The 27627-nt window shown below is 43.8% G+C and overlaps 1 protein-coding gene across 5 annotated transcripts; it reads left to right on the top strand.

The window, feature by feature from the left end:
* Positions 1-175: 175 nt before the first annotated feature.
* On the top strand, positions 176-27524 carry LOC110487423 (glycogen [starch] synthase, muscle). 5 transcript variants are annotated; one of them, XR_005035207.1, is made up of 17 exons: positions 176-360; positions 5062-5180; positions 8947-9128; positions 10929-11120; positions 15791-15976; positions 17126-17270; positions 17537-17654; positions 19980-20100; positions 21480-21586; positions 21712-21771; positions 22472-22664; positions 23141-23267; positions 23680-23775; positions 24040-24203; positions 24282-24362; positions 25684-26254; positions 26393-27524. XR_005035207.1 is itself a non-coding variant. In XM_036939245.1 (16 exons), the coding sequence occupies exons 2-16, from the start codon at positions 5063-5065 to the stop codon at positions 25930-25932; spliced, it is 2139 nt and encodes a 712-aa protein (XP_036795140.1). In that variant the 5' UTR covers positions 176-360; position 5062; the 3' UTR covers positions 25933-27524. The 5 variants fall into 5 exon arrangements, 1 of the variants encoding a protein (XP_036795140.1); XR_005035205.1 differs by having other exon boundaries at positions 26370-27524; XR_005035204.1 differs by having other exon boundaries at positions 26347-27524.
* Positions 27525-27627: the final 103 nt, after the last annotated feature.

The following is a 27627-nucleotide window of genomic DNA, read 5'->3' as shown; positions in this document are numbered from 1 at the left end:
TTAGTGAACTCAGTAAACCAATTGTCCATTTTGGTTTGTGAAAACGACCCATTTCCCATGGGCGGGGCCTGTACCCCATAGAAATCAAGGGGTCAAGAACGCCATCTCATGAATAATGTGAAAAGGGCGGTACTTTAGCCGATACAACCCCGCCCCCTTACGTGCAGTAATCCGCACACAGACGTTATTTCATTTTGTCCATCAACATGACATACTGTGCATTAAACCAATGTGAATCTCCAGCATTCGCATGAGGCTTCCGCCCCCTCTGCTATCTCAAGTTTTTTTGTTGATTGATTGAAACAGATGATAACGCTGCCATAGCTTGCTTTACCGAACTTGGTACGACACCGGTTTAGGGTAAGTAACCTTCACCACTTCAGTGGGGTTGATGATAATTCCATGTTTTCTGGAACGTATAGCCTATGAGGACGTGTATTATTGCCGAGGTTAAGAGAGCGTCGTCTGCATCGCGATGTGTTTGCTGTCATAGTCAAACTGTGTTCTGGCTGGGCAAGCAGTCTTTCCTGATACAGTGTGTCGTCGCAATGTAACGGATGACAGTAAACACGTTACATTGTTATCATTATTAGTAACAAAGCGGTGTTTCATATTTATAAATGATAGTGTGTTGTTCGCTGCTGCAGTGTGTGTGTCTGTGTTGGAGGTGTGACTGAGCGGCACGAGCGAAGAGGAGGCCTCGGACAGTACTAGTAGCCATCAACCTGTTCCCAGGCAGCCCTACAGGCTTCTTTAGGATGTATAATGGACTTCATTCATAGTCAGGAAGAGAAAGTAGCCTCAGACAGTACTAGTAGCATCAACCTGTTCCCAGGCAGCCCTACAGGCTTCTTTAGGATGTATAATGGACTTCATTCATAGTCAGGAAGAGAAAGTAGCCTCAGACAGTACTAGTAGCATCAACCTGTTCCCAGGCAGCCCTACAGGCTTCTTTAGGATGTATAATGGACTTCATTCATAGTCAGGAAGAGAAAGTAGCCTCAGACATGGTCAGTGTGACAGGCTATCATGTATGATATATATTACCCTGCCCTGGCTGAGTGGGTCTCATCTGTCTTTTACAGCTCTATCATTCATCAAATGTGTGAGAGAGAGAAAAAAGGTGGATAACATTCTCTCGGTCATCACAAGTGTGTTTGTTACACTACAGTATTATGACCTGCTCTATATGAAATGTCTCTACATTTCCAACAACAGTCTGAAACCATGGGAGTTGGTTTTGCCCGAGCCACAGCATGCCAACAGTCAACCAGACTTGGGTTGCTGCAACTAGTGTCGTAAATCACCCTGCAATATTTCATCATGGTGCTGTGTGTCACCAGCATCGTTTGTTGTCCAAGCTATTTCACAGAAGCTGAGGGGTGTGTGTCACATTCAGTATTTTTCTGGCATGACAGGATTGTCTGGTCAGAACATGTCACTAAAATAGTGTAGTAACTTCCTGGTCCTAGGCTCTACTCAGAGCCCACCTGCACCTCTCTCATCCTCTCCCTCCCTTCACCTCTTCTACCTTCCCTCTCTCGTCCTCGTCCTCTCCCTCCCTCCACCTCTTCTACCTTACCCCCCTCTTCCTCGTCCTCTTCCTCCCTCCATCTCTTCTACCTTCCCTCTCTTCCTTGTCCTCTCCCTCCCTCCACCTCTTCTACCTTCCCTCTCTTCCTCATCCTCTCCCTCCCTCCACCTCTTCTACCTTCCCTCTCTTCCTCGTCCTCTTCCTCCCCCCACCTCTTCTACCTTCCCTCTCTCTTCCTCTCCCTCCCTTCACCTCTTCTACCTTCCCTCTCTGTTCCTCTCCCTCCCTCCACCTCTTCTACCTTCCCTCTCTCTTCCTCTCCCTTCCCCCACCTCTTCTACCTTCCCTCTCTCTTCCTCTCCCTCCCTTCACCTCTTCTACCTTCCCTCTCTGTTCCTCTCCCTCCCTCCACCTCTTCTACCTTCCCTCTCTTCCTCTCCCTCCCCCCACCTCTTCTACCTTCCCCCTCTTGTCTTCCACTACTTTACATTACAGTTGATGACTGTACTTCCACAAATATTTCACTCTCTCTCTCACACACAAACAGATCACACTCACGCACTCACACACACACACACACCACACAAATCACATTCTCTCTCACACACCCATATGCACACACACAACACTGCATATTGTCTCTCTCATTCTCACGCACACTCCTAGAACCCCATAAGACACAGAGGAGCTAGTTGGAACAGCCTCTTCTCATTGGCTTTTTAAAGACTGAAGGTGTGTGCCAGTCTGGCAGTTCTTTGGGCTGTGAAGGAGATTGCCAAACACTCAGCTGCCCAGCTGCTCTCCAACCGATATCCTGGTCTCAACATCTCATTTGAACATAAACCAACTCTCCCATTCTGACGTCATTTTTATCCAGCCTTCTCAGTTTGCAATGTAGACCAGTGACTCAGTCAATCAAATGTATTTAATAAATCCCTTTTGACATCAGCGGCTGACACAAATACTTCTACAGATACCCAGCCTAAAATCCCCAAAGAGCAAGCAATGTGGAAAAAGTCCCACGAGAGAGAGGTGTGTGTGTGTGTGATTATATGTGTGTATATATATATATATATCCCCCGCCACATAGACTATAGCAGCATAGATAGGAACACAGTAACAACTGTAGCAGTGATGAATAAATACATGTCCATTGGGGTGGAGGCAGGGGGGGGGGGCATGGGGAGAGCAGCAGACTAAATTACCATTGAGGGGGTGGAGGCAGAGTAAAGACTGTCGGGGGGGGGACCATAGGGAGAGCAGCAGACTAAATTACCATTGAGGGGGTGGAGGCAGAGTAAAGACTGTCGGGGGGGGGGGGACCATAGGGAGAGCAGCAGACTAAATTACCATTGAGGGGGTGTGGGGAGCAAGTGAAATAAAATATAAATAATCATTTTTGACTGGCATATATTTAGACCACGACGTCCCAGTTCTCTCTAAGCTGAGTGTACTGAGGTAGTTGTAACCATCCACTCTCTCAATGGTCTTAGCAATCTGGGTGCCAGGTGGCCTAGCGGTTAGAGGCAGGTGGCCTAGCGGTTAGAGGCAGGTGGCCTAGCGCTTAGAGGCAGGTGGCCTAGCGCTTAGAGGCAGGTGGCCTAGCGCTTAGAGGCAGGTGGCCTAGCGCTTAGAGGCAGGTGGCCTAGCGCTTAGAGGCAGGTGGCCTAGCGCTTAGAGGCAGGTGGCCTAGCGCTTAGAGGCAGGTGGCCTAGCGCTTAGAGGCAGGTGGCCTAGCGCTTAGAGGCAGGTGGCCTAGCGCTTAGAGGCAGGTGGCCTAGCGCTTAGAGGCAGGTGGCCTAGCGCTTAGAGGCAGGTGGCAAAATCAAATCCCCGAGTTGACAAGGTCAAAATCCGTCGTTCTGCCCCTGAACAGGCAGTTAACCCACTGTTCCTAGGCCGTCATTGAAAATAAGAATTTGTTCTTAACTGACTTGCCTGGTTAAATAAAGGTAAAATAAACTGATATGTAAAAATGCTGGAAAGTGAGCACACATTCACTTAAACCCTTAACCTCACTGACTCTACTCCTAACCAATGGTAACTTTTCAACCTCACTGACTCTACTCCTAACCAATGGTAACTTTTCAACCTCACCCCTTAACCTCACTGACTCTACTCCTAACCAATGGTAACTTTTCAACCTCACCCCTTAACCTCACTGACTCTACTCCTAACCAATGGTAACTTTTCAACCTCACCCCTTAACCTCACTGACTCTACTCCTAACCAATGGTAACTTTTCAACCTCACCCCTTAACCTCACTGACTCTACTCCTAACCAATGGTAACTTTTCAACCTCACCCCTTAACCTCACTGACTCTACTCCTAACCAATGGTAACTTTTCAACCTCACCCCTTAACCTCACTGACTCTACTCCTAACCAATGGTAACTTTTCAAGCTCACCCCTTAACCTCACTGACTCTACTCCTAACCAATGGTAACTTTTCAACCTCACCCCTTAACCTCACTGACTCTACTCCTAACCAATGGTAACTTTTCAACCTCACCCCTTAACCTCACTGACTCTACTCCTAACCAATGGTAACTTTTCAACCTCACCCCTTAACCTCACTGACTCTACTCCTAACCAATGGTAACTTTTCACTCTCACCCCTTAACCTCACTGACTCTACTCCTAACCAATGGTAACTTTTCAACCTCACCCCTTAACCTCACTGACTCTACTCCTAACCAATGGTAACTTTTCAACCTCACCCCTTAACCTCACTGACTCTACTCCTAACCAATGGTAACTTTTCAACCTCACCCCTTAACCTCACTGACTCTACTCCTAACCAATGGTAACTTTTCACCCTCACCCCTTAACCTCACTGACTCTACTCCTAACCAATGGTAACTTTTCAACCTCACCCCTTAACCTCACTGACTCTACTCCTAACCAATGGTAACTTTTCAACCTCACCCCTTAACCTCACTGACTCTACTCCTAACCAATGGTAACTTTTCAACCTCACCCCTTAACCTCACTGACTCTACTCCTAACCAATGGTAACTTTTCAACCTCACCCCTTAACCTCACTGACTCTACTCCTAACCAATGGTAACTTTTCAACCTCACCCCTTAACCTCACTGACTCTACTCCTAACCAATGGTAACTTTTCAACCTCACCCCTTAACCTCACTGACTCTACTCCTAACCAATGGTAACTTTTCAACCTCACCCCTTAACCTCACTGACTCTACTCCTAACCAATGGTAACTTTTCAACCTCACCCCTTAACCTCACTGACTCTACTCCTAACCAATGGTAACTTTTCAACCTCACCCCTTAACCTCACTGACTCTACTCCTAACCAATGGTAACTTTTCACCCTCACCCCTTAACCTCACTGACTCTACTCCTAACCAATGGTAACTTTTCCACCTCAATGATGACCCCCATGTCTAACTACATCTTCAGCTATTTTAGCTCTGCCAGCTGAATATACCCTTCCTTCCAAAAAACAATGTGTGTCTCTGATGACATGTCTAAACCATGTGTGTTGTTGTTCTTTCCCAGCATGCCTCTGGCTCGCAGCCTGTCCATCACCTCCCTGTCGGGGTTGGAGGAGTGGGATGAGGAGTTTGACCTGGAGGATGCTGTCCTCTTCGAGATCGCATGGGAGGTGGCCAACAAAGGTATCACTGTGTGTGTGACGACAGTATATTAGTAATAACTCTTGGTTCTCTGTGTAACGACAGTATATTAGTAATAACTCTGGGTTCTGTGTGTAATGACAGTATATTAGTAATAACTCTTGGTTCTGTGTGTAATGACAGTATATTAGTAATAACTCTTGGTTCTGTGTGTAATGACAGTATATTAGTAATAACTCTTGGTTCTCTGTGTAATGACAGTATATTAGTAATAACTCTTGGTTCTGTGTGTAATGACAGTATATTAGTAATAACTCTTGGTTCTGTGTGTAACGACAGTATATTAGTAATAACTCTTGGTTCTGTGTGTAATGACAGTATATTAGTAATAACTCTTGGTTCTGTGTGTAACGACAGTATATTAGTAATAACTCTTGGTTCTCTGTGTAATGACAGTATATTAGTAATAACTCTTGGTTCTGTGTGTAATAACTCTTGGTTCTGTGTGTAATAACTCTTGGTTCTGTGTGTAATAATAACTCTTGGTTCTGTGTGTAATAATAACTATTGGTCCTGTGTGTAATGACAGTATATTAGTAATAACTCTTGGTTCTGTGTGTAATAACTCTTGGTTCTGTGTGTAATGACAGTATATTAGTAATAACTCTTGGTTCTGTGTGTAACGACAGTATATTAGTAATAACTCTGGGTTCTGTGTGTAACGACAGTATATTAGTAATAACTCTTGGTTCTGTGTGTAATGACAGTATATTAGTAATAACTCTTGGTTCTGTGTGTAATAACTCTTGGTTCTGTGTGTAATGACAGTATATTAGTAATAACTCTTGGTTCTGTGTGTAACGACAGTATATTAGTAATAACTCTTGGTTCTGTGTGTAACGACAGTATATTAGTAATAACTCTGGGTTCTGTGTGTAACGACAGTATATTAGTAATAACTCTTGGTTCTGTGTGTAACGACAGTATATTAGTAATAACTCTTGGTTCTGTGTGTAATGACAGTATATTAGTAATAACTCTTGGTTCTGTGTGTAACAACAGTATATTAGTAATAACTCTTGGTTCTGTGTGTAATGACAGTATATTAGTAATAACTCTTGGTTCTGTGTGTAATGACAGTATATTAGTAATAACTCTTGGTTCTGTGTGTAACGACAGTATATTAGTAATAACTCTTGGTTCTGTGTGTAATGACAGTATATTAGTAATAACTCTTGGTTCTGTGTGTAATAATAACTCTTGGTTCTGTGTGTAATGACAGTATATTAGTAATAACTCTTGGTTCTGTGTGTAATAATAACTCTTGGTTCTGTGTGTAATGACAGTATATTAGTAATAACTCTTGGTTCTGTGTGTAATAATAACTCTTGGTTCTGTGTGTAACGACAGTATATTAGTAATAACTCTTGGTTCTGTGTGTAATGACAGTATATTAGTAATAACTCTTGGTTCTCTGTGTAATGACAGTATATTAGTAATAACTCTTGGTTCTGTGTTTAATAACTCTTGGTTCTGTGTGTAACGACAGTATATTAGTAGTAACTCTTGCTTCTGTGTGTAATAACTCTTGGTTCTGTGTGTAACGACAGTATATTAGTAATAACTCTTGGTTCTGTGTGTGACAACAGTATATTAGTAATAACTCTTGGTTCTGTGTGTAACGACAGTATATTAGTAATAACTCTTGGTTCTGTGTGTAACGACAGTATATTAGTAATAACTCTTGGTTCTGTGTGTAATAATAACTCTTGGTTCTGTGTGTAACGACAGTATATTAGTAATAACTCTTGGTTCTGTGTGTAATGACAGTATATTAGTAATAACTCTTGGTTCTGTGTGTAACGACAGTATATTAGTAATAACTCTTGGTTCTGTGTGTAACGACAGTATATTAGTAATAACTCTTGGTTCTGTGTGTAATGACAGTATATTAGTAATAACTCTTGGTTCTGTGTGTAACGACAGTATATTAGTAATAACTCTTGGTTCTGTGTGTAACGACAGTATATTAGTAATAACTCTTGGTTCTGTGTGTAATGACAGTATATTAGTAATAACTCTTGGTTCTGTGTGTAACGACAGTATATTAGTAATAACTCTTGGTTCTGTGTGTAATAATAACTCTTGGTTCTGTGTGTAACGACAGTATATTAGTAATAACTCTTGGTTCTGTGTGTAATAATAACTCTTGGTTCTGTGTGTAACGACAGTATATTAGTAATAACTCTTGGTTCTGTGTGTAACGACAGTATATTAGTAATAACTCTTGGTTCTGTGTGTAACGACAGTATATTAGTAATAACTCTTGGTTCTGTGTGTAATAATAACTCTTGGTTCTGTGTGTAACGACAGTATATTAGTAATAACTCTTGGTTCTGTGTGTAATAATAACTCTTGGTTCTGTGTGTAACGACAGTATATTAGTAATAACTCTTGGTTCTGTGTGTAATAATAACTCTTGGTTCTGTGTGTAACGACAGTATATTAGTAATAACTCTTGGTTCTGTGTGTAATAACTCTTGGTTCTGTGTGTAACGACAGTATATTAGTAATAACTCTTGGTTCTGTGTGTAACGACAGTATATTAGTAATAACTCTTGGTTCTGTGTGTAATGACAGTATATTAGTAATAACTCTTGGTTCTGTGTGTAATGACAGTATATTAGTAATAACTCTTGGTTCTGTGTGTAATAATAACTCTTGGTTCTGTGTGTAACGACAGTATATTAGTAATAACTCTTGGTTCTGTGTGTAACGACAGTATATTAGTAATAACTCTTGGTTCTGTGTGTAACGACAGTATATTAGTAATAACTCTTGGTTCTGTGTGTAATAACTCTTGGTTCTGTGTGTAACGACAGTATATTAGTAATAACTCTTGGTTCTGTGTGTAACGACAGTATATTAGTAATAACTCTTGGTTCTGTGTGTAATGACAGTATATTAGTAATAACTCTTGGTTCTGTGTGTAATAATAACTCTTGGTTCTGTGTGTAACGACAGTATATTAGTAATAACTCTTGGTTCTGTGTGTAACGACAGTATATTAGTAATAACTCTTGGTTCTGTGTGTAATGACAGTATATTAGTAATAACTCTTGGTTCTGTGTGTAACGACAGTATATTAGTAATAACTCTTGGTTCTGTGTGTAACGACAGTATATTAGTAATAACTCTTGGTTCTGTGTGTAATGACAGTATATTAGTAATAACTCTTGGTTCTGTGTGTAACGACAGTATATTAGTAATAACTCTTGGTTCTGTGTGTAATGACAGTATATTAGTAATAACTCTTGGTTCTGTGTGTAACGACAGTATATTAGTAATAACTCTTGGTTCTGTGTGTAATGACAGTATATTAGTAATAACTCTTGGTTCTGTGTGTAACGACAGTATATTAGTAATAACTCTTGGTTCTGTGTGTAACGACAGTATATTAGTAGTAACTCTTGGTTCTGTGTGTAATAACTCTTGGTTCTGTGTGTAACGACAGTATATTAGTAATAACTCTTGGTTCTGTGTGTAACGACAGTATATTAGTAATAACTCTTGGTTCTGTGTGTAATGACAGTATATTAGTAATAACTCTTGGTTCTCTGTGTAATGACAGTATATTAGTAATAACTCTTGGTTCTCTGTGTAATGACAGTATATTAGTAATAACTCTTGGTTCTGTGTTTAATAACTCTTGGTTCTGTGTGTAACGACAGTATATTAGTAATAACTCTTGGTTCTCTGTGTAACGACAGTATATTAGTAATAACTCTTGGTTCGTGCCTCTGTGCAGTTGGTGGGATTTACACAGTGATCCAGACCAAAGCCCGTCTGACGGCAGAGGAATGGGGAGAAAACTATTTCCTGGTTGGTCCGTACGTGGAGAGTAACGTCCGTACCCAGGTGGAGCTGATTGAGCCCACCAACCCTGCCCTTAAGAGAGCCATAGACAAGATGAATTCCAGTGGATGTAAGGTACAGACCCGCACAGAGACCCGCACAGAGACCCGCACAGAGACCCACACCAGTTTGCTGGCACTGTTAAAGTACTTAAAGGGGAAATCTGCAGTTGCTTCATCCATTTTTGATTCTTTAAGAATATAACTTATTTAAAAGCCTCATGAGCTTAGTTTAACTGTCGTACCCCACCACAACCCAAAATATACGCTTGATTTACTCCAATGTTTGTAAATATAAACAAACACCATATAAATCAAACATGGTTAAAACTATCAGTGTGATATCATGGATGGTCAGTCCATAGTTCTGTCTGAGTTTGACAGTGGTTACATTTCCCCAGCCCCACCCCTCAGCTTTTTGCCAAACTGCAGATTGTCGCTTTAAAGGAGCTGCATGTAACATTAGCAACAAAGGAGCATAAATCCATGAGAATAAAATGTGCTTTTTAGAACCCAGTGTGAAGTTTCTAATTAGAATTGGTACCTCAACTAGCCTGTGTGTGTGCAGCTTCCTGAACTACCATTGGTTCTCCATCGTGACGTTGACAACAATAGAAAAAAACATTAGCAGTACATAACTTATTCACGTCCTTGCAATTGAAGTTTTTTGGGGGATTATGATGGGGTTAAAAGCAGTATTATTCCATTTTAGGCATTTCTAAGCAGTGTCCTTCAGTTTTTAAAAAGGTTTGATCAGTTACCTCATGACGTCAACCTTGCCTCAGAAGCCCCTGTGCACCCCAAGACCCCACCTAACACTGGTCCATGGCATTGGCCTTTCCCCAGGACACACACACACACAGTCTTGTATAACTAACCTTGTGGGGACACACAAGTCAGTTCCATTCAAAATCATATTTTCCCTAACCCTAACCCTAGTTCCTAACCCTAAACTTAATTCTAACCCGAGCACTAATTCTAACCTTAACCCACAAACCTAACCTAACCCTAGTTCCTAACCCTAAACTTAATTCTAACCCGAGCACTAATTCTAACCTTAACCCACAAACCTAACCTAACCCTAGTTCCTAACCCTAAACTTAATTCTAACCCGAGCACTAATTCTAACCTTAACCCTAAACTGCCTAGAAATAGTATTTGACCTTGTGGGGACTAACAAAATGTCCCCAGTTTGTCAAATACATTTGTTTACTTCTGGTCCCCACAAGTATAGTTGAACACGTCCACACACACACAAACACACAGTGTCCCTCCTTCTCTCTGTATTTATTTCACTCTATCCTTCACTCTCTGTCCCTGTCGTTCTAATCTCTGGTATTTCTGTTAAAAGGTTAAAGGCTGTATCAGTGTCACACACACTGCTGTCTATTTCTGGTAGGCAGTCTGTAGCGTGTGTGTAGTGTGCATGTGTAGTTAATATGTGTAAGTGTGTGTGCCATACTGAGTCACTCTTTGGCATTCTAGGTGTGCATTGTCATAGCAGTGCAGTGCACCATGGGAAAGCCCTGTGTAGTGAGGTCAGATCATTTGATTGGATGAGAGCGATACTGTGCTCTAATCGTCCTCACTTCAGGACTGGAAGTTGTGGAACATATGTGTAAATCATTGTGTAAGCTCCCAGTTCTTTATGGTATAAACAACAGGAAATGGTCTTTTAATTCTCTGTACTGGGCCACAACAAATAAACATATACATGTCAAACACTCTATGTCCAGACTGTGACCACATTGAAAATATGCTAGTTGTGTTGCAACACTATGGCTAACAGCACCTGCCTGGTTAGCAAGCTACTTTAAAAACACTGACCCCAGTCTCTTTCTCACCCTTTCTCTCTCTCCCTCTCCCTTCACTCCAGGTGTACTTTGGTCGTTGGCTGATTGAGGGCAGTCCATACGTGGTGCTGATAGATGTGGCGTTTACTGCGTGGAACCTGGATAAGTGGAAAAAAGAGTTGTGGGACAACTTCTCTATCGGGGTGCCCTGGTTCGACCGCGAGGCCAACGATGCCGTCCTCTTTGGCTTCTTGACCGCCTGGTTACTAGGAGAGGTGGGTTGCTGCCACAGAGGGTCAGGGATAATGGGTTACTAGGGGAGGTGGGTTGCTGTCAGGGAGGGTCAGGGATAATGGGTTACTAGGGGAGGTGGGTTGCTGCCAGGGAGGGTCAGGGATAATGGGTTACTAGGGGAGGTGGGTTGCTGCCAGGGAGGGTCAGGGATAATGGGTTACTAGGGGAGGTGGGTTGCTGCCAGGGAGGGTCAGGGATAATGAGTTACTAGGAGAGGTGGGTTGCTGCCACAGAGGGTCAGGGATAATGGGTTACTAGGAGAGGTGGGTTGCTGTCAGGGATAATGGGTTACTAGGGGAGGTGGGTTGCTGCCAGGGAGGGTCAGGGATAATGGGTTACTGGGAGGTGGGTTGCTGCCAGGGAGGGTCAGGGATAATGGGTTACTAGGGGAGGTGGGTTGCTGCCAGGGAGGGTCAGGGTTAATGAGTTACTAGGAGAGGTGGGTTGCTGCCACAGAGGGTCAGGGATAATGGGTTACTAGGAGAGGTGGGTTGCTGTCAGGGATAATGGGTTACTAGGAGAGGTGGGTTGCTGTCAGGGAGGGTCAGGGATAATGCGTTACTGGGAAAGGTAGGTTGCTGTCAGGGATAATGGGTTACTAGGAGAGGTGGGTTGCTGTCAGGGAGGGTCAGGGATAATGGGTTACTAGGAGAGGTGGGTTGCTGTCAAGGATAATGGGTTACTAGGAGAGGTGGGTTGCTGTCAGGGATAATGGGTTACTGGGAGAGGTGGGTTGCTGTCAGGGAGGGTCAGGGATAATGGGTTACTGGGAGAGGTGGGTTGCTGTCAGGGGTAATGGGTTACTAGGAGAGATGGGTTGCTGTCAGGGATAATGGGTTACTAGGAGAGGTGGGTTGCTGTCAGGGATAATGGGTTACTAGGAGATGTGGGTTGCTGTCAGGGAGGGTCAGGGATAATCGGTTACTAGGAGAGGTGGGTTGCTGCCAGGGAGGGTCAGGGATAATGGGTTACTAGGAGAGGTGGGTTGCTGCCAGGGAGGGTCAGGGATAATGGGTTACTGGGAGAGGTGGGTTGCTGTCAGGGATAATGGGTTACTAGGAGAGGTAGGTTGCTGTCAGGGAGGGTCAGGGATAATGCGTTACTGGGAAAGGTAGGTTGCTGTCAGGGATAATGGGTTACTAGGAGAGGTGGGTTGCTGTCAGGGAGGGTCAGGGATAATGGGTTACTAGGAGAGGTGGGTTGCTGTCAAGGATAATGGGTTACTAGGAGAGGTGGGTTGCTGTCAGGGATAATGGGTTACTGGGAGAGGTGGGTTGCTGTCAGGGAGGGTCAGGGATAATGGGTTACTGGGAGAGGTGGGTTGCTGTCAGGGGTAATGGGTTACTAGGAGAGATGGGTTGCTGTCAGGGATAATGGGTTACTAGGAGAGGTGGGTTGCTGTCAGGGATAATGGGTTACTAGGAGATGTGGGTTGCTGTCAGGGAGGGTCAGGGATAATCGGTTACTAGGAGAGGTGGGTTGCTGCCAGGGAGGGTCAGGGATAATGGGTTACTAGGAGAGGTGGGTTGCTGCCAGGGAGGGTCAGGGATAATGGGTTACTGGGAGAGGTGGGTTGCTGTCAGGGATAATGGGTTACTAGGAGAGGTAGGTTGCTGTCAGGGAGGGTAAGGGATAATGGGTTACTGGGTAAGGTGGGTTGCTGTCAGGGATAATGGGTTACTATGAGAGGTGGGTTGCTGCCAGGGATAATGGGTTACTAGGAGAGGTGGGTTGCTGTCAGGGATAATGGGTTACTAGGAGAGGTGGGTTGCTGCCAGGGAGGGTCAGGGATAATGGGTTACTAGGAGAGGTGGGTTGCTGCCAGGGAGGGTCAGGGATAATGGGTTACTGGGAGAGGTGGGTTGCTGTCAGGGATAATGGGTTACTAGGAGAGGTAGGTTGCTGTCAGGGAGGGTAAGGGATAATGGGTTACTGGGTAAGGTGGGTTGCTGCCAGGGATAATGGGTTACTATGAGAGGTGGGTTGCTGCCAGGGATAATGGGTTACTAGGAGAGGTGGGTTGCTGCCAGGGAGGGTCAGGGATAATGGGTTACTGGAAGAGGTAGGTTGCTGTCAGGGATAATGGGTTACTAGGAGAGGTGGGTTGCTGCCAGGGAGGGTCAGGGATAATGGGTTACTAGGAGAGGTGGGTTGCTGCCACAGAGGGTCAGGGATAATGGGTTACTAGGAGAGGTAGGTTGCTGTCAGGGAGGGTCAGGGATAATGGGTTACTAGGAGAGGTAGGTTGCTGTCAGGGAGGGTCAGGGATAATGGGTTACTGGGAGAAGTAGGTTGCTGTCAGGGATAATGGGTTACTAGGAGAGGTAGGTTGCTGTCAGGGAGGGTAAGGGATAATGGGTTACTAGGAGAGGTAGGTTGCTGTCAGGGATAATGGGTTACTGGGAGAGGTGGGTTGCTGCCACAGAGGGTCAGGGATAATGGGTTGAATGGGGATAAGGGGGGCGTGGCCTACATACTGCTCACTGTTATAAGTAGGTGGTTCTAGCCCAGTAGTTGCCAACCTTTTCTGAGTCAAGATCACTTTCGCAGTCAAAAAGCAAGCTGAGATCTACTGCTCAGATTTATTTTTTACATTAACCTCACACAAACAGTTTTGTAGGAATGAGGTTTGGGCAGTAGGCCTTATACATTATCACAGAATACAGGCTATATGATTGGCCTGCCAATATTGTTAATCAGACCATATTTCAAAACTCGAGCTTTGATAACAAAATAGATCAGTTGGTTTAGCAGTTGTGAGTCACTGTGAAGCATGAATTTAAATAATTGTCTTTTTTATTTTACTGGACTGATGGTACCTGCAGCTGATGGTCAACGAGGCTTTTTTATTTTACTGGACTGATGGTACCTGCAGCTGATGGTCAACGAGGCTTTTTTATTTTACTGAACTGATGGTACCTGCAGCTGATGGTCAACGAGGCTTTTTTATTTTACCGGACTGATGGTACCTGCAGCTGATGGTCAACGAGGCTTTTTTATTTTACTGGACTGATGGTACCTGCAGCTGATGGTCAACGAGGCTTTTTTATTTTACCGGACTGATGGTACCTGCAGCTGATGGTCAACGAGGCTTTTTTATTTTACTGGACTGATGGTACCTGCATCTGATGGTCAACGAGGCTTTTTTATTTTACTGGACTGATGGTACCTGCAGCTGATGGTCAACAAGGCTTTTTTATTTTACTGGACTGATGGTACCTGCAGCTGATGGTCAACAAGGCTTTTTTATTTTACTGGACTGATGGTACCTGCAGCTGATGGTCAACGAGGCCAAATCACCACGTCAATGATCTTCAGGTCGAAAAGTCGGAGCTCTAGAAAGATGCCAGAGTTTCCGACTTGGAATTCTGGGTTAGATGACCGTTCAAAACTATTTTTCCCAACCACCTCTCACGATCTCTGCTCTCTCCTTCCTTTCCTCCGGTGAGACTGACCAGAGAGAGGGGACACCGTCTTCCACCTGATGGCGAAACTCGGTCGCACCGCATCTGCCTCATAAACAAATTCATGATGTTCCTGTGACCAGAGAAAGTGAAATATTCCATAATATTAAAATGGACAGGACGAGCTGCTAATAATAATAAAAGGCAGGGCTGTTGATACTTGGCTACTCTTTCATTACAGCTGCAGCCTGAGTGGAAGTACAGAGATGTGCGTTTTCTAATAGTGACAGAGCTGAATAGAAACTTCAACACTCATAAAAACAGCAGCTCTTTGCTGTATTCGTTGACAGTCTCGGTTGTCGTGGTTTTAAAAGTGATTCACGGTGATTTGAGCTTTCCGATTGGGCACTTGGTGCACTTGATTTAGTCACAGATTTGCCGGGTATGCAGAGTTTGTCTCATGGGAACACTTTGTTTACCCGGTGCGCAGGACTTTTGAATCAAGTGCACCTACCAGCAACAGCTCAACACGATCTAAAAAAGGAGTGCAATACTTTATCGTTCGTTGGCTTTTCTACAGAAGTATTTCATCGACTAGGAATGTTTTGAAGATCGCGATCGACCGGTTGGCGACCACTGTTCTAGCCAGATTAATAATGGCTTGTGTCAGTTCAAGTTTACAATTCATTAGTAACAGTATTCCGTATAAGGTTCCGTATTAACCCCACATTGTCTTCCTCCAGAATGCTGGCCCATTATATTAACCCCACATTGTCTTCCTCCAGAATGCTGGCCCATTATATTAACCCCACATTGTCTTCCTCCAGAATACTGGCCCATTATATTAACCCCACATTGTCTTCCTCCAGTATGCTGGCCCATTATATTAACCCCACATTGTCTTCCTCCAGAATGCTGGCCCATTATATTAACCCCACATTGTCTTCCTCCAGTATGCTGGCCCATTATATTAACCCCACATTGTCTTCCTCCAGTATGCTGGCCCATTATATTAACCCCACATTGTCTTCCTCCAGTATGCTGGACCATTATATTAACCCCACATTGTCTTCCTCCAGTATGCTGGACCATTATATTAACCCCACATTGTCTTCCTCCAGAATGCTGGCCCATTATATTAACCCCACATTGTCTTCCTCCAGAATGCTGGCCCATTATATTAACCCCACATTGTCTTCCTCCAGTATGCTGGCCCATTATATTAACCCCACATTGTCTTCTTCCAGTATGCAGCGCAGTGTGAGGAGCCTCCCCATATCCTGGCCCATTTCCATGAGTGGCTGGCAGGCCTGGGCTTGGCGCTGTGTAGACAAAGACAGTTGCCCGTGGCAACCATCTTCACCACCCACGCCACCCTGCTGGGACGCTACCTGTGTGCCGGCAGCGTGGACTTCTACAACAACCTCGCCGATGTGAGTGTATCTGTGTGTTTGTGTGTACACATGTGGTGATGTCATGATCTGTGGTGTGTGTTGGTCAGGGTTGGGATGTCATGTTTACTTTGTTCTGATTGCTCTGTCTTTGTGCATCTTCACCATCATTCACAGGTAACTGACCTCACAGTAAGCGTTGTGGGTCATTCTAGGTTGTTTGAAGGTCAGTTGTATCACCCTAGCTAGTATCTTTTGCCCTGATCTTAAATCAACCCCTAGTCCCCTACTTAGTATTCACTAGTGTAGATCTGAAAGGGAACTGTTACCAGATGATACCAAGCTGATGCTTCTAGAGTTAGTGGAGAACTGTTACCAGATGATACCAATCTGATGCTTCTAGAGTTAGTGGAGAACTGTTACCATACTGATACCAATCTGATGCTTCTAGAGTTAGTGGAGAACTGTTACCAGACTGATGATACCAATCTGATGCTTCTAGAGTTAGTGGAGAACTGTTACCATACTGATACCAATCTGATGCTTCTAGAGTTAGTGGAGAACTGTTACCATACTGATACCAATCTGATGCTTCTAGAGTTAGTGGAGAACTGTTACCATACTGATACCAATCTGATGCTTCTAGAGTTAGTGGAGAACTGTTACCAGACTGATGATACCAATCTGATGCTTTTAGAGTTAGTGGAGGACTGTTACCATACTGATACCAATCTGATGCTTCTAGAGTTAGTGGAGAACTGTTACCATACTGATACCAATCTGATGCTTCTAGAGTTAGTGGAGAACTGTTACCAGACTGATGATACCAATCTGATGCTTCCAGAGTTACGCAAGTGTGTGGAAGGTGGGGCGGGCAGGACCTTAGCATTTTTAGCATGTTGGTTTTTAGCATCTAGTCTGTCCTGTTTCATCGACCCTGGATTGCTCCACTAAAACAGTGAAACACTTAGTTGATGTGCTATTTACTTGGCCCACAACTGCTGAACGTTGTGGGTCAGTGTCTCCCAGCCTCTTCACCACAGCCACTACTCTAGATCAGATAGGCTTTGTTTTATGATCAAAAATAATTGAGAATACTTTTTTTTTCATGTTACTTATTCAATAAACTTTAGCTCATAGTAGGTCTTGGTGAGTGGAATTGACGATTTGGAATTGTCCTCTCTGTCTCAGTTCAACGTGGATAAGGAGGCGGGGGATAGACAGATCTACCATCGGTATTGTCTGGAGAGGACAGCGGCACGCTGCGCTCATGTTTTCACCACCGTCTCTCAGATCACAGCCGTTGAGGCAGAGCACCTGCTCAAGAGGAAACCAGGTGTGTGTGTGCATGTCTGTCACAGGAATTCCTGTCAAGTCTCTCTGTTTTTTTAACCTCTTTGTTTGTTCTTAGTTGACTGTCTGGCTAACCTCTTCTGTTATCTCTACCTCTCCTCTCTTGTTATCTCTACCCCTCATCTCCTGTTCTTTCTCTACCTCTCTTCTCTTGTTATCTCTACCTCTCTGTCTCCTGTTCTCTCTCTCTCTCTCTCTCTCTCCCTTTCCTGTTCTCCCTCTCTCTCCTTCTCCCCCGCCACCCCACAGACATAATCACCCCTAACGGGCTGAACGTGAAGAAGTTCTCTGCCATGCATGAGTTCCAGAACCTGCACGCCCAGAGCAAGAACCGTATCCAGGAGTTCATCAGAGGTCACTTCTATGGGTCAGTGGGGTCACCACCCAAACACAAATATACTATATATACATACTGCTGACCCACTGGGCACAGATGTCATTTCAATGTCTATTTTTGATTGTCATTATGTTGAGTTGTCAACTAATGTGACTTCAACAAAACATGATCACCATCACATTGGATGTAGGTTCAAAGTTGGGTGAAAAAAATAAGACATTCCCTATTTTTTTGTTGATTCAACATTATCACATTTGTTTTGTTTAAATGATGTGGAAACAATGTTAATTTAACCCGTTTTTGCCCAGTGATGGGAGTGTTACCTGTCGTATTAATAGACAACCATAGAAACAGCCTGTTGCTTGAACCTTATTGACACTATCATTTTCAGGGTTTGATACTGTGGCCATAACAGTGCAACACATGTTTTGGTCGCAAGGGTGCCAGTTACATATCTTTTTTTATCATGATTTATTCAAACAGTAATGTGCAACTGACCAAAAATAAATCAAGTTTCTGAAGAGGCAACATCGTCACGGGAATGCCCCTGTCTGTGTGTGTCAGGACTTGACATACAGGGGAGGTTTAGAAACCCTCCATCAGTGGCCCCCTGGCCAGTGGAAAACACATTTTAATAATGCTATTTTTAATCTAGGCTATATAATTTATTTAAAAAAATGGATTCCCAAAGCTTTTCGTTCGTTATGTCGGTTATTTATCACTCGCTCTGCACACGGCCTATAGATGATCTGATGCGCAGAAAGAACGCGCAGCTCTGAAACAGCTGGTTGTTGTGTTGAGGAAAGCAGTAGGAAAGATGTTACAAGTTATATCTAGCAGTAAATGCTAAGGCCAGAATGGGTATGCAACCAAGGTAAAACGTTCTTGTTGGCGATGCACAAAATCAGTCATGGAATAGCCTACCTTGAAAATCAGATATTTCTTCTCCACTATTTGGTTGTTGAAGTCATTGGTTATGGTAGCCGATTTACAACTTCTACTGCTCCAATAGAATTATTACGTGATTGAATTTCTGATCAGTTTTTGAGATTCAGGTGCTTTCGTTTGTTTCCCGCTGTTTCAATTGAAGCCTGTTGCGGTAAAACCCTATGCGGTTATTATGTTTGCTTCAACTTGGTTTTCTATACAAAGGTAGTTTGGCCGGTGTTGGAAATAAGAATTTGTTCTTAACTGACTCGATTAGTAGGTTCACTTATTTATTTTGGTGAGACCGACTAGCTACCACATGTACAGACACGTTGTTGTGTTTGTGTCAGGAGCATGCTGTCTATTTAGTCAGGCAATGTCCACATTATTGTGACATTTTAGAATGTAAAAGTTTTGTGAATGTCAATGCATAATACTATTGGTTAGGCCTATTAAAAACAGAATGCATTATTCATAGTGGAAACGCTTTGGGGGGAATTGTCTTCTTCTATAGGCTATTACAAATTTGACAATGTAGCTCCTTCAAAATTTGCCTACAATTTAAGTGCTTAAAAAAAATAATTTAAAGTCCTTGAATTTGACTTTCCGATGTCTGTATGAACCCTGTAAGGCGACTTACTCAGCCCACAAATTAAATATAAAATCACCTGCTGTCAGATCTTTTATTTTTTTCTTCGGGCCAGTAGCTTTCAGTTGGCACTGGCCCAGTGTCTCGCACATTTACCAGAATGTCAAGCCCTGCTGTGGGCTTAGCCGTTAGCGGTGCTAATGAGCGTCTAACCGTTTTGGGGTAAATGGAAAGACACTTAAAAGGTCGATACAAAGTAACCTATCTGGCAAACCTAACCTACCTGGCAGAATCATTATGATTTGCACCAATCCAGTGACCATTGTTTTGAAAACTGCATCACAAGTGACTACAGAAACACAGTTAGCCAAACACAACTGTCTGGCTGGTGCTCACCTGAATTAAAGGGGAACAACACCAAAAAAAAAACTTGACATTGCTGACAATGACAACATGCTGACATTTTGAGACTGTATCAACAGTGGACTAATTAAACAAATGTCAAAATATAGTTTGTCGTAGTTTTCTTTAATTTGCTAAGATTCTCAATCTCGTTATCAAATTCTACATACCCCAACCTTCATTTTAATGATTTAAATCTTGATTATGGAGAACAAGGGAATTAATGAATGATGTGGTTGGATGAGGGTTGGGGTCCGTTCCATTTCAATTCAGGAATTAACCTGAATTCCAATATCAATTCTCATGGAGAAGCAAATGGAATGTCGGTTTACTTTTGGAATTGACTGAATTGAAATGAAATTGACCCCAACCCTGGTCTGGACATGTGGTCAGGTGATGGTCTCATCTTGAATGGTTGTTGTTGTCCCACCCGCCAGGCACCTGGACTTCAACCTGGACAAGTGTCTGTTCCTGTTCATCGCTGGGAGGTATGAGTTCAGCAACAAAGGAGCTGATATCTTCTTGGAGGCTTTGGCCAGACTCAACTATCTACTGAGAGTAAGCTGTGTGTGTGCGTGTCCGGCACTGTGTGTGTGTGTGTGTGTACACGTGTATCAGAAAATGTGTGTGCGTTTGGAAAGTATTCAGACCCCTCAACTTTTTCCACATTTTGTTAGGTTACTGCCTTATTCTAAAATTGATTTGGGAAAAAATCCCTCATTAATCTACACACAATACCCCATAATGACAAATCAAAAACAGGTTTTTAGACATTTTTGCAAATGTATTACAACAACAAAATATTATATCAAATTGACATAAGTCTTCAGACACTTTACTCAGTACTTTTATGAAGCACCTTTTGCAGTGATTACAGCCTCGAGTCTTCTTGGGTATGACGCTACAAGCTTGGCACACTTGTATTTGGGACGTTTCTCCCATCCTTCTCTGGAGATCCTCTCAAACTCTTGTCAGGTTGGATGGGGAGCGTTGCTGCACAGCTATTTTCAGGTCTCTCCAGAGATGTTTGATTTGGTTCAAGTCCGGGCTCTGCCTGGGCCACTCAAGGACATTCAGAGACTTGTCCCAAAGCCACTCCTGCATTGACTTGGCTGTGTGTTTAGGGTCGTTGTCCTGTTGGAAGTTGAATCTTTGCCCCAGTCTGACGTCCAGAGTGCTCTGGAGCAGGTTTTCATCAAGGATCTCTCTGTACTTTGCTCCGTTCATCTTTCCCTCGTTCCTGACTAGTTTCCCAGTCTCTGCCCCTGAAAAACATCCCCACAGCAGGATGCTGCCACCACCATTCTTCACTGTAGGGATGGTGGCAGGTTTCCTCCAGACGTGACACTTCGCATTCAGGCCAAAGAGTTCAATCTTGGTTTCATCAGACCAGAGAATCCTGTCTCAGAGCTCTACAAACAATTCCTTTGACCTCATGGCTTGGTTTTTGATCTGACATGCACTGTAAACTGTGGGTCCTTCTATAGACAGGTGTGTGCCTTTCCAAATCAGGTCCAATCAATTGAATTTACCACATGTGGACTTCAAGTTGTAGAAACATCTCTAGGATGATCAATAGAAACAGGATGCACCTGAGCTCAATTTTGAGTCTCATAGCAAAGGGTCTGAATACTTATGTAAATAAGGTATTTCTGTTTATTCTCAAATAAGGTATTTTTTTAAATATTTTTTTATAGATTTGCAAACATTTCCAAAAACCTGTTTTCACTTTGTCATTATGGGTTATTGTGTTTAAAAAAAATCCATTTTAGAATAAGGCTGTAACGTAAAAAGTCAAGGGATCTGAATACCTTCTGAATGGACCGGGTGTCTGTGTGAGTGTACACACCCATTGTCTACCTGTCTGTCGGTTAGTTGGATGTATTCAAGAATCTTGCAGGTATTTACTCCCTCCCTGCCTCCTCTCTCTCCCCCAGGTCAACCACAGCGACGTGACTGTCGTTGCGTTCTTCATCATGCCTGCGCGGACCAACAACTTCAACGTGGAGACGCTGAAAGGCCAAGCAGTCAGGAAGCAGCTCTGGTAATGACAACGCCACCATGGCTGTTTCCTGCCACAGAGGGAGACACTGGCATGTGAGAAAATAATAAAACGTATGTATTTCTAGTGACTAATAACTGGACTTTGTTTTGACATCCTCATGGCAGGGATACCGCTCAAACAGTGAAGGAACGCTTCGGAAAGAAACTATATGAATCACTGCTGGTGTAAGTGGACCTCTATGAATCACTGTCCTGTAAACCCATATGAATCACTGTCCTGTAAACCCATATGAATCACTGTCCTGTAAACCCATATGAATCACTGTCCTGTAAACCCATATGAATCACTGTCCTGTAAACCCATATGAATCACTGTCCTGTAAACCCATATGAATCACTGTCCTGTAAACCCATATGAATCACTGTCCTGTAAACCCATATGAATCACTGTCCTGTAAACCCATATGAATCACTGTCCTGTAAACCCATATGAATCACTGTCCTGTAAACCCATATGAATCACTGTCCTGTAAACCCATATGAATCACTGTCCTGTAAACCCATATGAATCACTGTCCTGTAAACCATATGAATCACTGTCCTGTAAACCCATATGAATCACTGTCCTGTAAACCCATATGAATCACTGTCCTGTAAACCATTATTACTGTAAGAGAGCTTATAGACGACAGTTTGTATGAATTACTTTGTGTTAGTTAAAGAGAAGGGAAGCCCACACACATTTGATTCACGCTTATGTGTCTGCCTCTTGGCCTTCATCAGAGCTTTTGTGCTGGTTTGTATTTTACACCCTTAGTAAAATCTACCTTTGTGCTGGTTTGTATTTTACACCCTTAGTAAAATCTACCTTTGTGCCTGTTTGTATTTTACACCCTTAGTAAAATCTACCTTTGTGCTGCATTAGTGGGCAGTTGCCGGACGTGTCCAAGATGCTGAGTAAGGACGACTTCACCATGATGAAGCGTGCCATCTTTGCCACCCAGAGGCAGTGCCAGCCTCCCATCTGTACCCACAACATGCTGGAGGACAGCAACGACCCCATCCTCACTTGCATTCGCCGCATCGGCCTGTTCAACAGCTCTGCCGACCGCGTCAAGGTAGAGTGATTGATTCATTTAAATAATTTGATAATTAAACGTATTAGGCAGCTCCAGCCGGAGACGACGTTACATAGCCTATGGCAACAATCCTCCAGGATAAAAACACGGCTCATTGCCATTGTCCTCATTTGCTAGTGAGATGGCATGTGGGCTATACTGACACTTTACAAATACATAGCCGTCACACTGTGCTCTGCTCTGGTCCCTCCCGTCACACAAATGTCATTCCTATAACACTATCCTGCTACTGATGCACAGGCCAGTCATGGCTAGAAACCATTGCTCAGCCCGCTGCAGAGCTGGGGGTCAAATGGGTTCAACTGCTTCAAAATAATTCCTCTCTTCACCTTCTTCTGCACTGATTGGAAGACTTGTAAAACTGGTGTAAATAATATGGTGGAAGTGCATCTCTTTCATCTGGTCAACTCTGTCCTCATCCCCTGCTTCATTTGTGTTTCCCATCATCCTTTTAGGTGATCTTCCACCCAGAGTTCCTGTCCTCCACCTCTCCCCTCCTGCCGATGGATTATGAAGAGTTTGTAAGAGGCTGCCATCTTGGAGTGTTCCCCTCTTACTATGAACCGTGGGGATATACACCAGGTAGACTCTTATAGATACTATGAACCACCAGGTAGACTCTTATAGATACTATGAACCACCAGGTAGACTCTTATAGATACTATGAACCACCAGGTAGACTCTTATAGAACCTATGAACCACCAGGTAGACTCTTATAGATACTATGAACCACCAGGTAGACTCTTATAGATACTATGAACCACCAGGTAGACTCTTATAGATACTATGAACCACCAGGTAGACTCTTATAGATACTATGAACCACCAGGTAGACTCTTATAGATACTATGAACCACCAGGTAGACTCTTATAGATACTATGAACCACCAGGTAGACTCTTACAGATACTATGAACCATGGAGATATGGTTGTCTTGTACATTGGCTGTATGGCATATACAAGTATATTTACTTCAATCTCTCTCTTTCTCAGCTGAGTGTACAGTCATGGGGATCCCCTCAATCTCTACCAACCTCTCTGGGTTTGGCTGCTTCATGGAGGAACACATAGCTGATCCCTCAGCATACGGTGTGTTCAGAATGTGTCCAAGTCAAGGTTGTTAAGTGTCGTCCAAGGGGCTGATTAAACATTCTACATTTAGATAAGTAATGGTCCCTGTATAATATGTCGTTTAGATGAGGCTTTTATCCAAAGAGACAGTCATTCATGTTACGTTGTACGTATGGGGTGGTTCCAGTGGGAATTGAACCCACAACCTTTGGCATTACAAACGCCATTCTCTACCAACTGATCTCCAGTAGATTTGACTAATGCTGTTGTCCTCTACCTCAGGAATCTACATCCTTGATCGACGGTACAGAGGGGTTGATGAGTCATGTAACCAGCTCACGTCGTACCTGTTCCAGTTCTGTCAGCAGAGCCGGCGCGCCAGGATCATCCAGCGGAACCGCACCGAGCGCCTGAGTGACCTTCTGGACTGGAGATACCTGGGCAGGGTGAGAACTTTCACCTTTACCAAGAGAAGAAATGTCAACCGTTCTACTAATAACTATCATCTCTCCTCTCTCCTTCAGTATTACATATCAGCTCGTCACATGGCCCTGGCTAAAGCCTTCCCAGATACCTACTTCTACCAACCTCATGACTCTGACACTGTAAGTCTGTCTCTGTCTGTCTGGAGAGGAGATGCTGTTTCCTCCTTTTGGGTAACAATGGGTACTTACTTTTAATAATTTTACACCGTTGGAAACCACCTAGTACCTAATGGTGCCCGGGGGAGATGAGTAAAACATGTTCTTTATTCACTCAGTAGGAATCTGCTGTAGTGGACCTTTGTAGTTGGACTCTTCTTGTTTTATAACAGGGGTGTTTATTCAATTACCTGGAGGGCTGGGGGTTATAACAGGGGTGTTTACTCAATTACCTGGAGGGCTGGGGGTTATAACAGGGGTGTTTACTCAATTACCTGGAGGGCTGGGGGTTATAACAGGGGTGTTTACTCAATTACCTGGAGGGCTGGGGGTTATAACAGGGGTGTTTACTCAATTACCTGGAGGGCTGAGGGTTATAACAGGGGTGTTTACTCAATTACCTGGAGGGCTGAGGGTTATAACAGGGGTGTTTACTCAATTACCTGGAGGGCTGGGGGTTATAACAGGGGTGTTTACTCAATTACCTGGAGGGCTGGGGGTTATAACAGGGGTGTTTACTCAATTACCTGGAGGGCTGAGGGTTATAACAGGGGTGTTTACTCAATTACCTGGAGGGCCGAGGGTTATAACAGGGGTGTTTACTCAATTACTTGGAGGGCTGGGGGTTATAACAGGGGTGTTTACTCAATTACCTGGAGGGCTGAGGGTTATAACAGGGGTGTTTACTCAATTACCTGGAGGGCTGGGGGTTATAACAGGGGTGTTTACTCAATTACCTGGAGGGCTGAGGGTTATAACAGGGGTGTTTACTCAATTACCTGGAGGGCTGGGGGTTATAACAGGGGTGTTTACTCAATTACCCGGAGGGCTGAGTGTCTGCAAGTTTTCCTTCCTCCCTTGTACTTTATCAATTTAGGTAATTAATTAGGCACTCCCCTCACCTGGTTGTCTCTGTCCTCATTGGATACAATTTGAAAGGAACTAACAAAAGAAAGCAGACACGACCCTGACGGAATTGAGTTGGACACCCCTGGTTTATTTCATATGTGAAATAAGATATAAATCTGGATTCGTTCATTTTATGAGAAAGTGTCAGATTCAACATACTGCTATGCTACTCTGGCTGTGTTTAGACAGCCAGCCCAATTCTGATCTTTTTTTAACTAATTGGTATTTTGGCCAATCAGATCTGAAATACATCTGACGTGATTGGTCAAAAGATCAATTGGTGAACTACACATCAGAATGTGTCTGCCTGTCTAAACACAGCCATGGTGTGTTGTCTGTGTCGTACCCTCTAAAACCCACCAACCTTTCTTTTCAGGCCCAAGGTTTCCGTTACCCTAGACCGGCCTCTGTGCCCCCATCTCCGTCTCTGTCGCGCCACTCCTCCCCCCGCCAGAGCGAGGCGGAAGAAGATGATGACCGCTATGATGAAGATGCAGAGGCAGAGAAAGACCGATTGAACATCCGCCAGCCCTTGACCCTGCCCAGTAAAAAGGGTCCCGCCTTGCCTTACACCCTGCCAGGTGCCAATGGAGAGAAGAACGGAGCCACCGGTGTGAAAAACTGACTGTCTCACACACACAACATACACAAACGGACATATGCTGATACTCACTACACACACGTTACAAACACGGCACTCTTATCTTGACCGTCTCCACTTCCATAATATAGATCTGACAACTGCTGAAGAGATGAGCTCTTTACAGTGTGTTATTCATCCAGCAGCCGGAACGTCTTCCTAACCTACATGCAGCTCCGCCTCTGTGGGTATCCTGTACTGACATGGAGGAGGAGAGGGAAAGGATGGCTAGCCGGGTGATGTTTCCTTGAGTTAAAGAGCCCAGCTTTGAGATAACAAAGGGGGATAACTTGGAGTATATAGGAGGGTTACCTCTGGTCAGTAATCTAGGTTACCTCTGGTCAGTAATCTAGGTTACCTCTGGTCAGTAATCTAGGTTACCTCTGGTCAGTAATCTAGGTTACCTCTGGTCAGTAATCTAGGTTACCTCTGGTCAGTAATCTAGGTTACCTCTGGTCAGTAATCTAGGTTACCTCTGGTCCACAGGAGGCTGCTGAGGGAGGAACAGCTGGAATAATGGCTAAAACCATGTGTTTGATACCATTCCAGGTATTCTGCTCCAGCCATTACCACGAGCCCGTCCTTCCCAATTAAGGTGCCACCAACCTCCTGTGCTCTGGTCCTTAATCTAGGAATTTATGAAATCCTTGCCAGTGTTGACTAACATGAGTTGTAACTGAGGCTAAGATCAACCATATAACCAGTGGTATCATCAGGATAAAAAAAAAACTAGGGCTAATTAGTCTTGCTAACAAGGGCAAAGGCATTGGCCCACTATGTCATAGTCACACAACCAACCCAACAGCAGCAATTTTCCTGTTCAGACACTGAAGCAGTAACAGCAACCTGTTTAAACAGCAGCAGCACTTTTCCTGTCACACTGTAGCAGTAACAGCAACCCAACCAACAGCAGCACTTCCCTGGGCTAGGAAACCAATAAGCAACACATTTAGAGCTGGGCCCATAGAGTTAGACTAGATAGATAGATGTACTGTATGTAGCCCGTTTTCTGCATGGACATTGCCATTGAGGGCTTCTACCACAGATACTAAGATGAGTCCTCTTTCTAACTCTATGGCTGAGCCTCAGAACGTCCTGCCGAAGAGCCTCCTGCTGAAACAGGCTCCCATTTGTTCATAGATTCAGACCTTTCTGTGGGCGTTGTCATCGTCTCTGGGCCTTGTACTGTATTAGAACCGGCATTACTGTGTGTAAAAACTGTTGATTGGTCACCTTTTAACCTTTCAGTCAGTGAGCCTGTGTTTGAGTGTTTTTCTTTGTGTGTGTGTGAATGTATTTGTGATGGAACACGGATTCTGCCTGCACTCTGAGGTTTAGGTAAATAGGTGGGGCTTCCGTCCTGAAAAGCTAGAGGTGTTTTTAGACGACAGGCTGTATTAGAGAGGAGCGAAGGGAAAAGGTCACAGGTTTGGGTGGATCCTATTCCCAGCTGTGCACAGCCAGAAACCAAGATGAGTTGATCCAGATCCCACACTGCTGTGTCAGTTTGTTTGTTTGTTACAATCACACACCAGAGGAAGAGAAAATAAAGTATATTCTATGTATTAATGATGAAACACAGGACTCTTCTCTTTTGTTGGGGTTTCACTACAACAGGAAATACTGCGAGAGCTTGAAACTATAAGGTTTCTATCTGCACGTTTTGTTATTGACATTTGG

Source organism: Oncorhynchus mykiss, chromosome 12 (genome assembly GCF_013265735.2).
Source record: "Oncorhynchus mykiss isolate Arlee chromosome 12, USDA_OmykA_1.1, whole genome shotgun sequence".
Classification (NCBI taxonomy): domain Eukaryota; kingdom Metazoa; phylum Chordata; class Actinopteri; order Salmoniformes; family Salmonidae; genus Oncorhynchus; species Oncorhynchus mykiss.
The sequence above is the reverse complement of the archived record's forward strand: the minus strand, read 5'-3'. Positions and strand labels throughout refer to the sequence as shown.

What these genes read in the sequence shown, in the direction of transcription:
- LOC110487423 (XM_036939245.1), top strand. Translation starts at nt 5,063, where the DNA reads ATGCCTCTGGCTCGCAGCCTGTCCATCACCTCCCTGTCGGGGTTGGAG. An exon ending in CCTGCTCAAGAGGAAACCAG is followed by an intron (nt 17,271 to 17,536) that starts GTGTGTGTGTGC and finishes GCCACCCCACAG; the next exon opens with ACATAATCACCCCTAACGGG. An exon ending in GACTCAACTATCTACTGAGA is followed by an intron (nt 20,101 to 21,479) that starts GTAAGCTGTGTG and finishes TCTCTCCCCCAG; the next exon opens with GTCAACCACAGCGACGTGAC.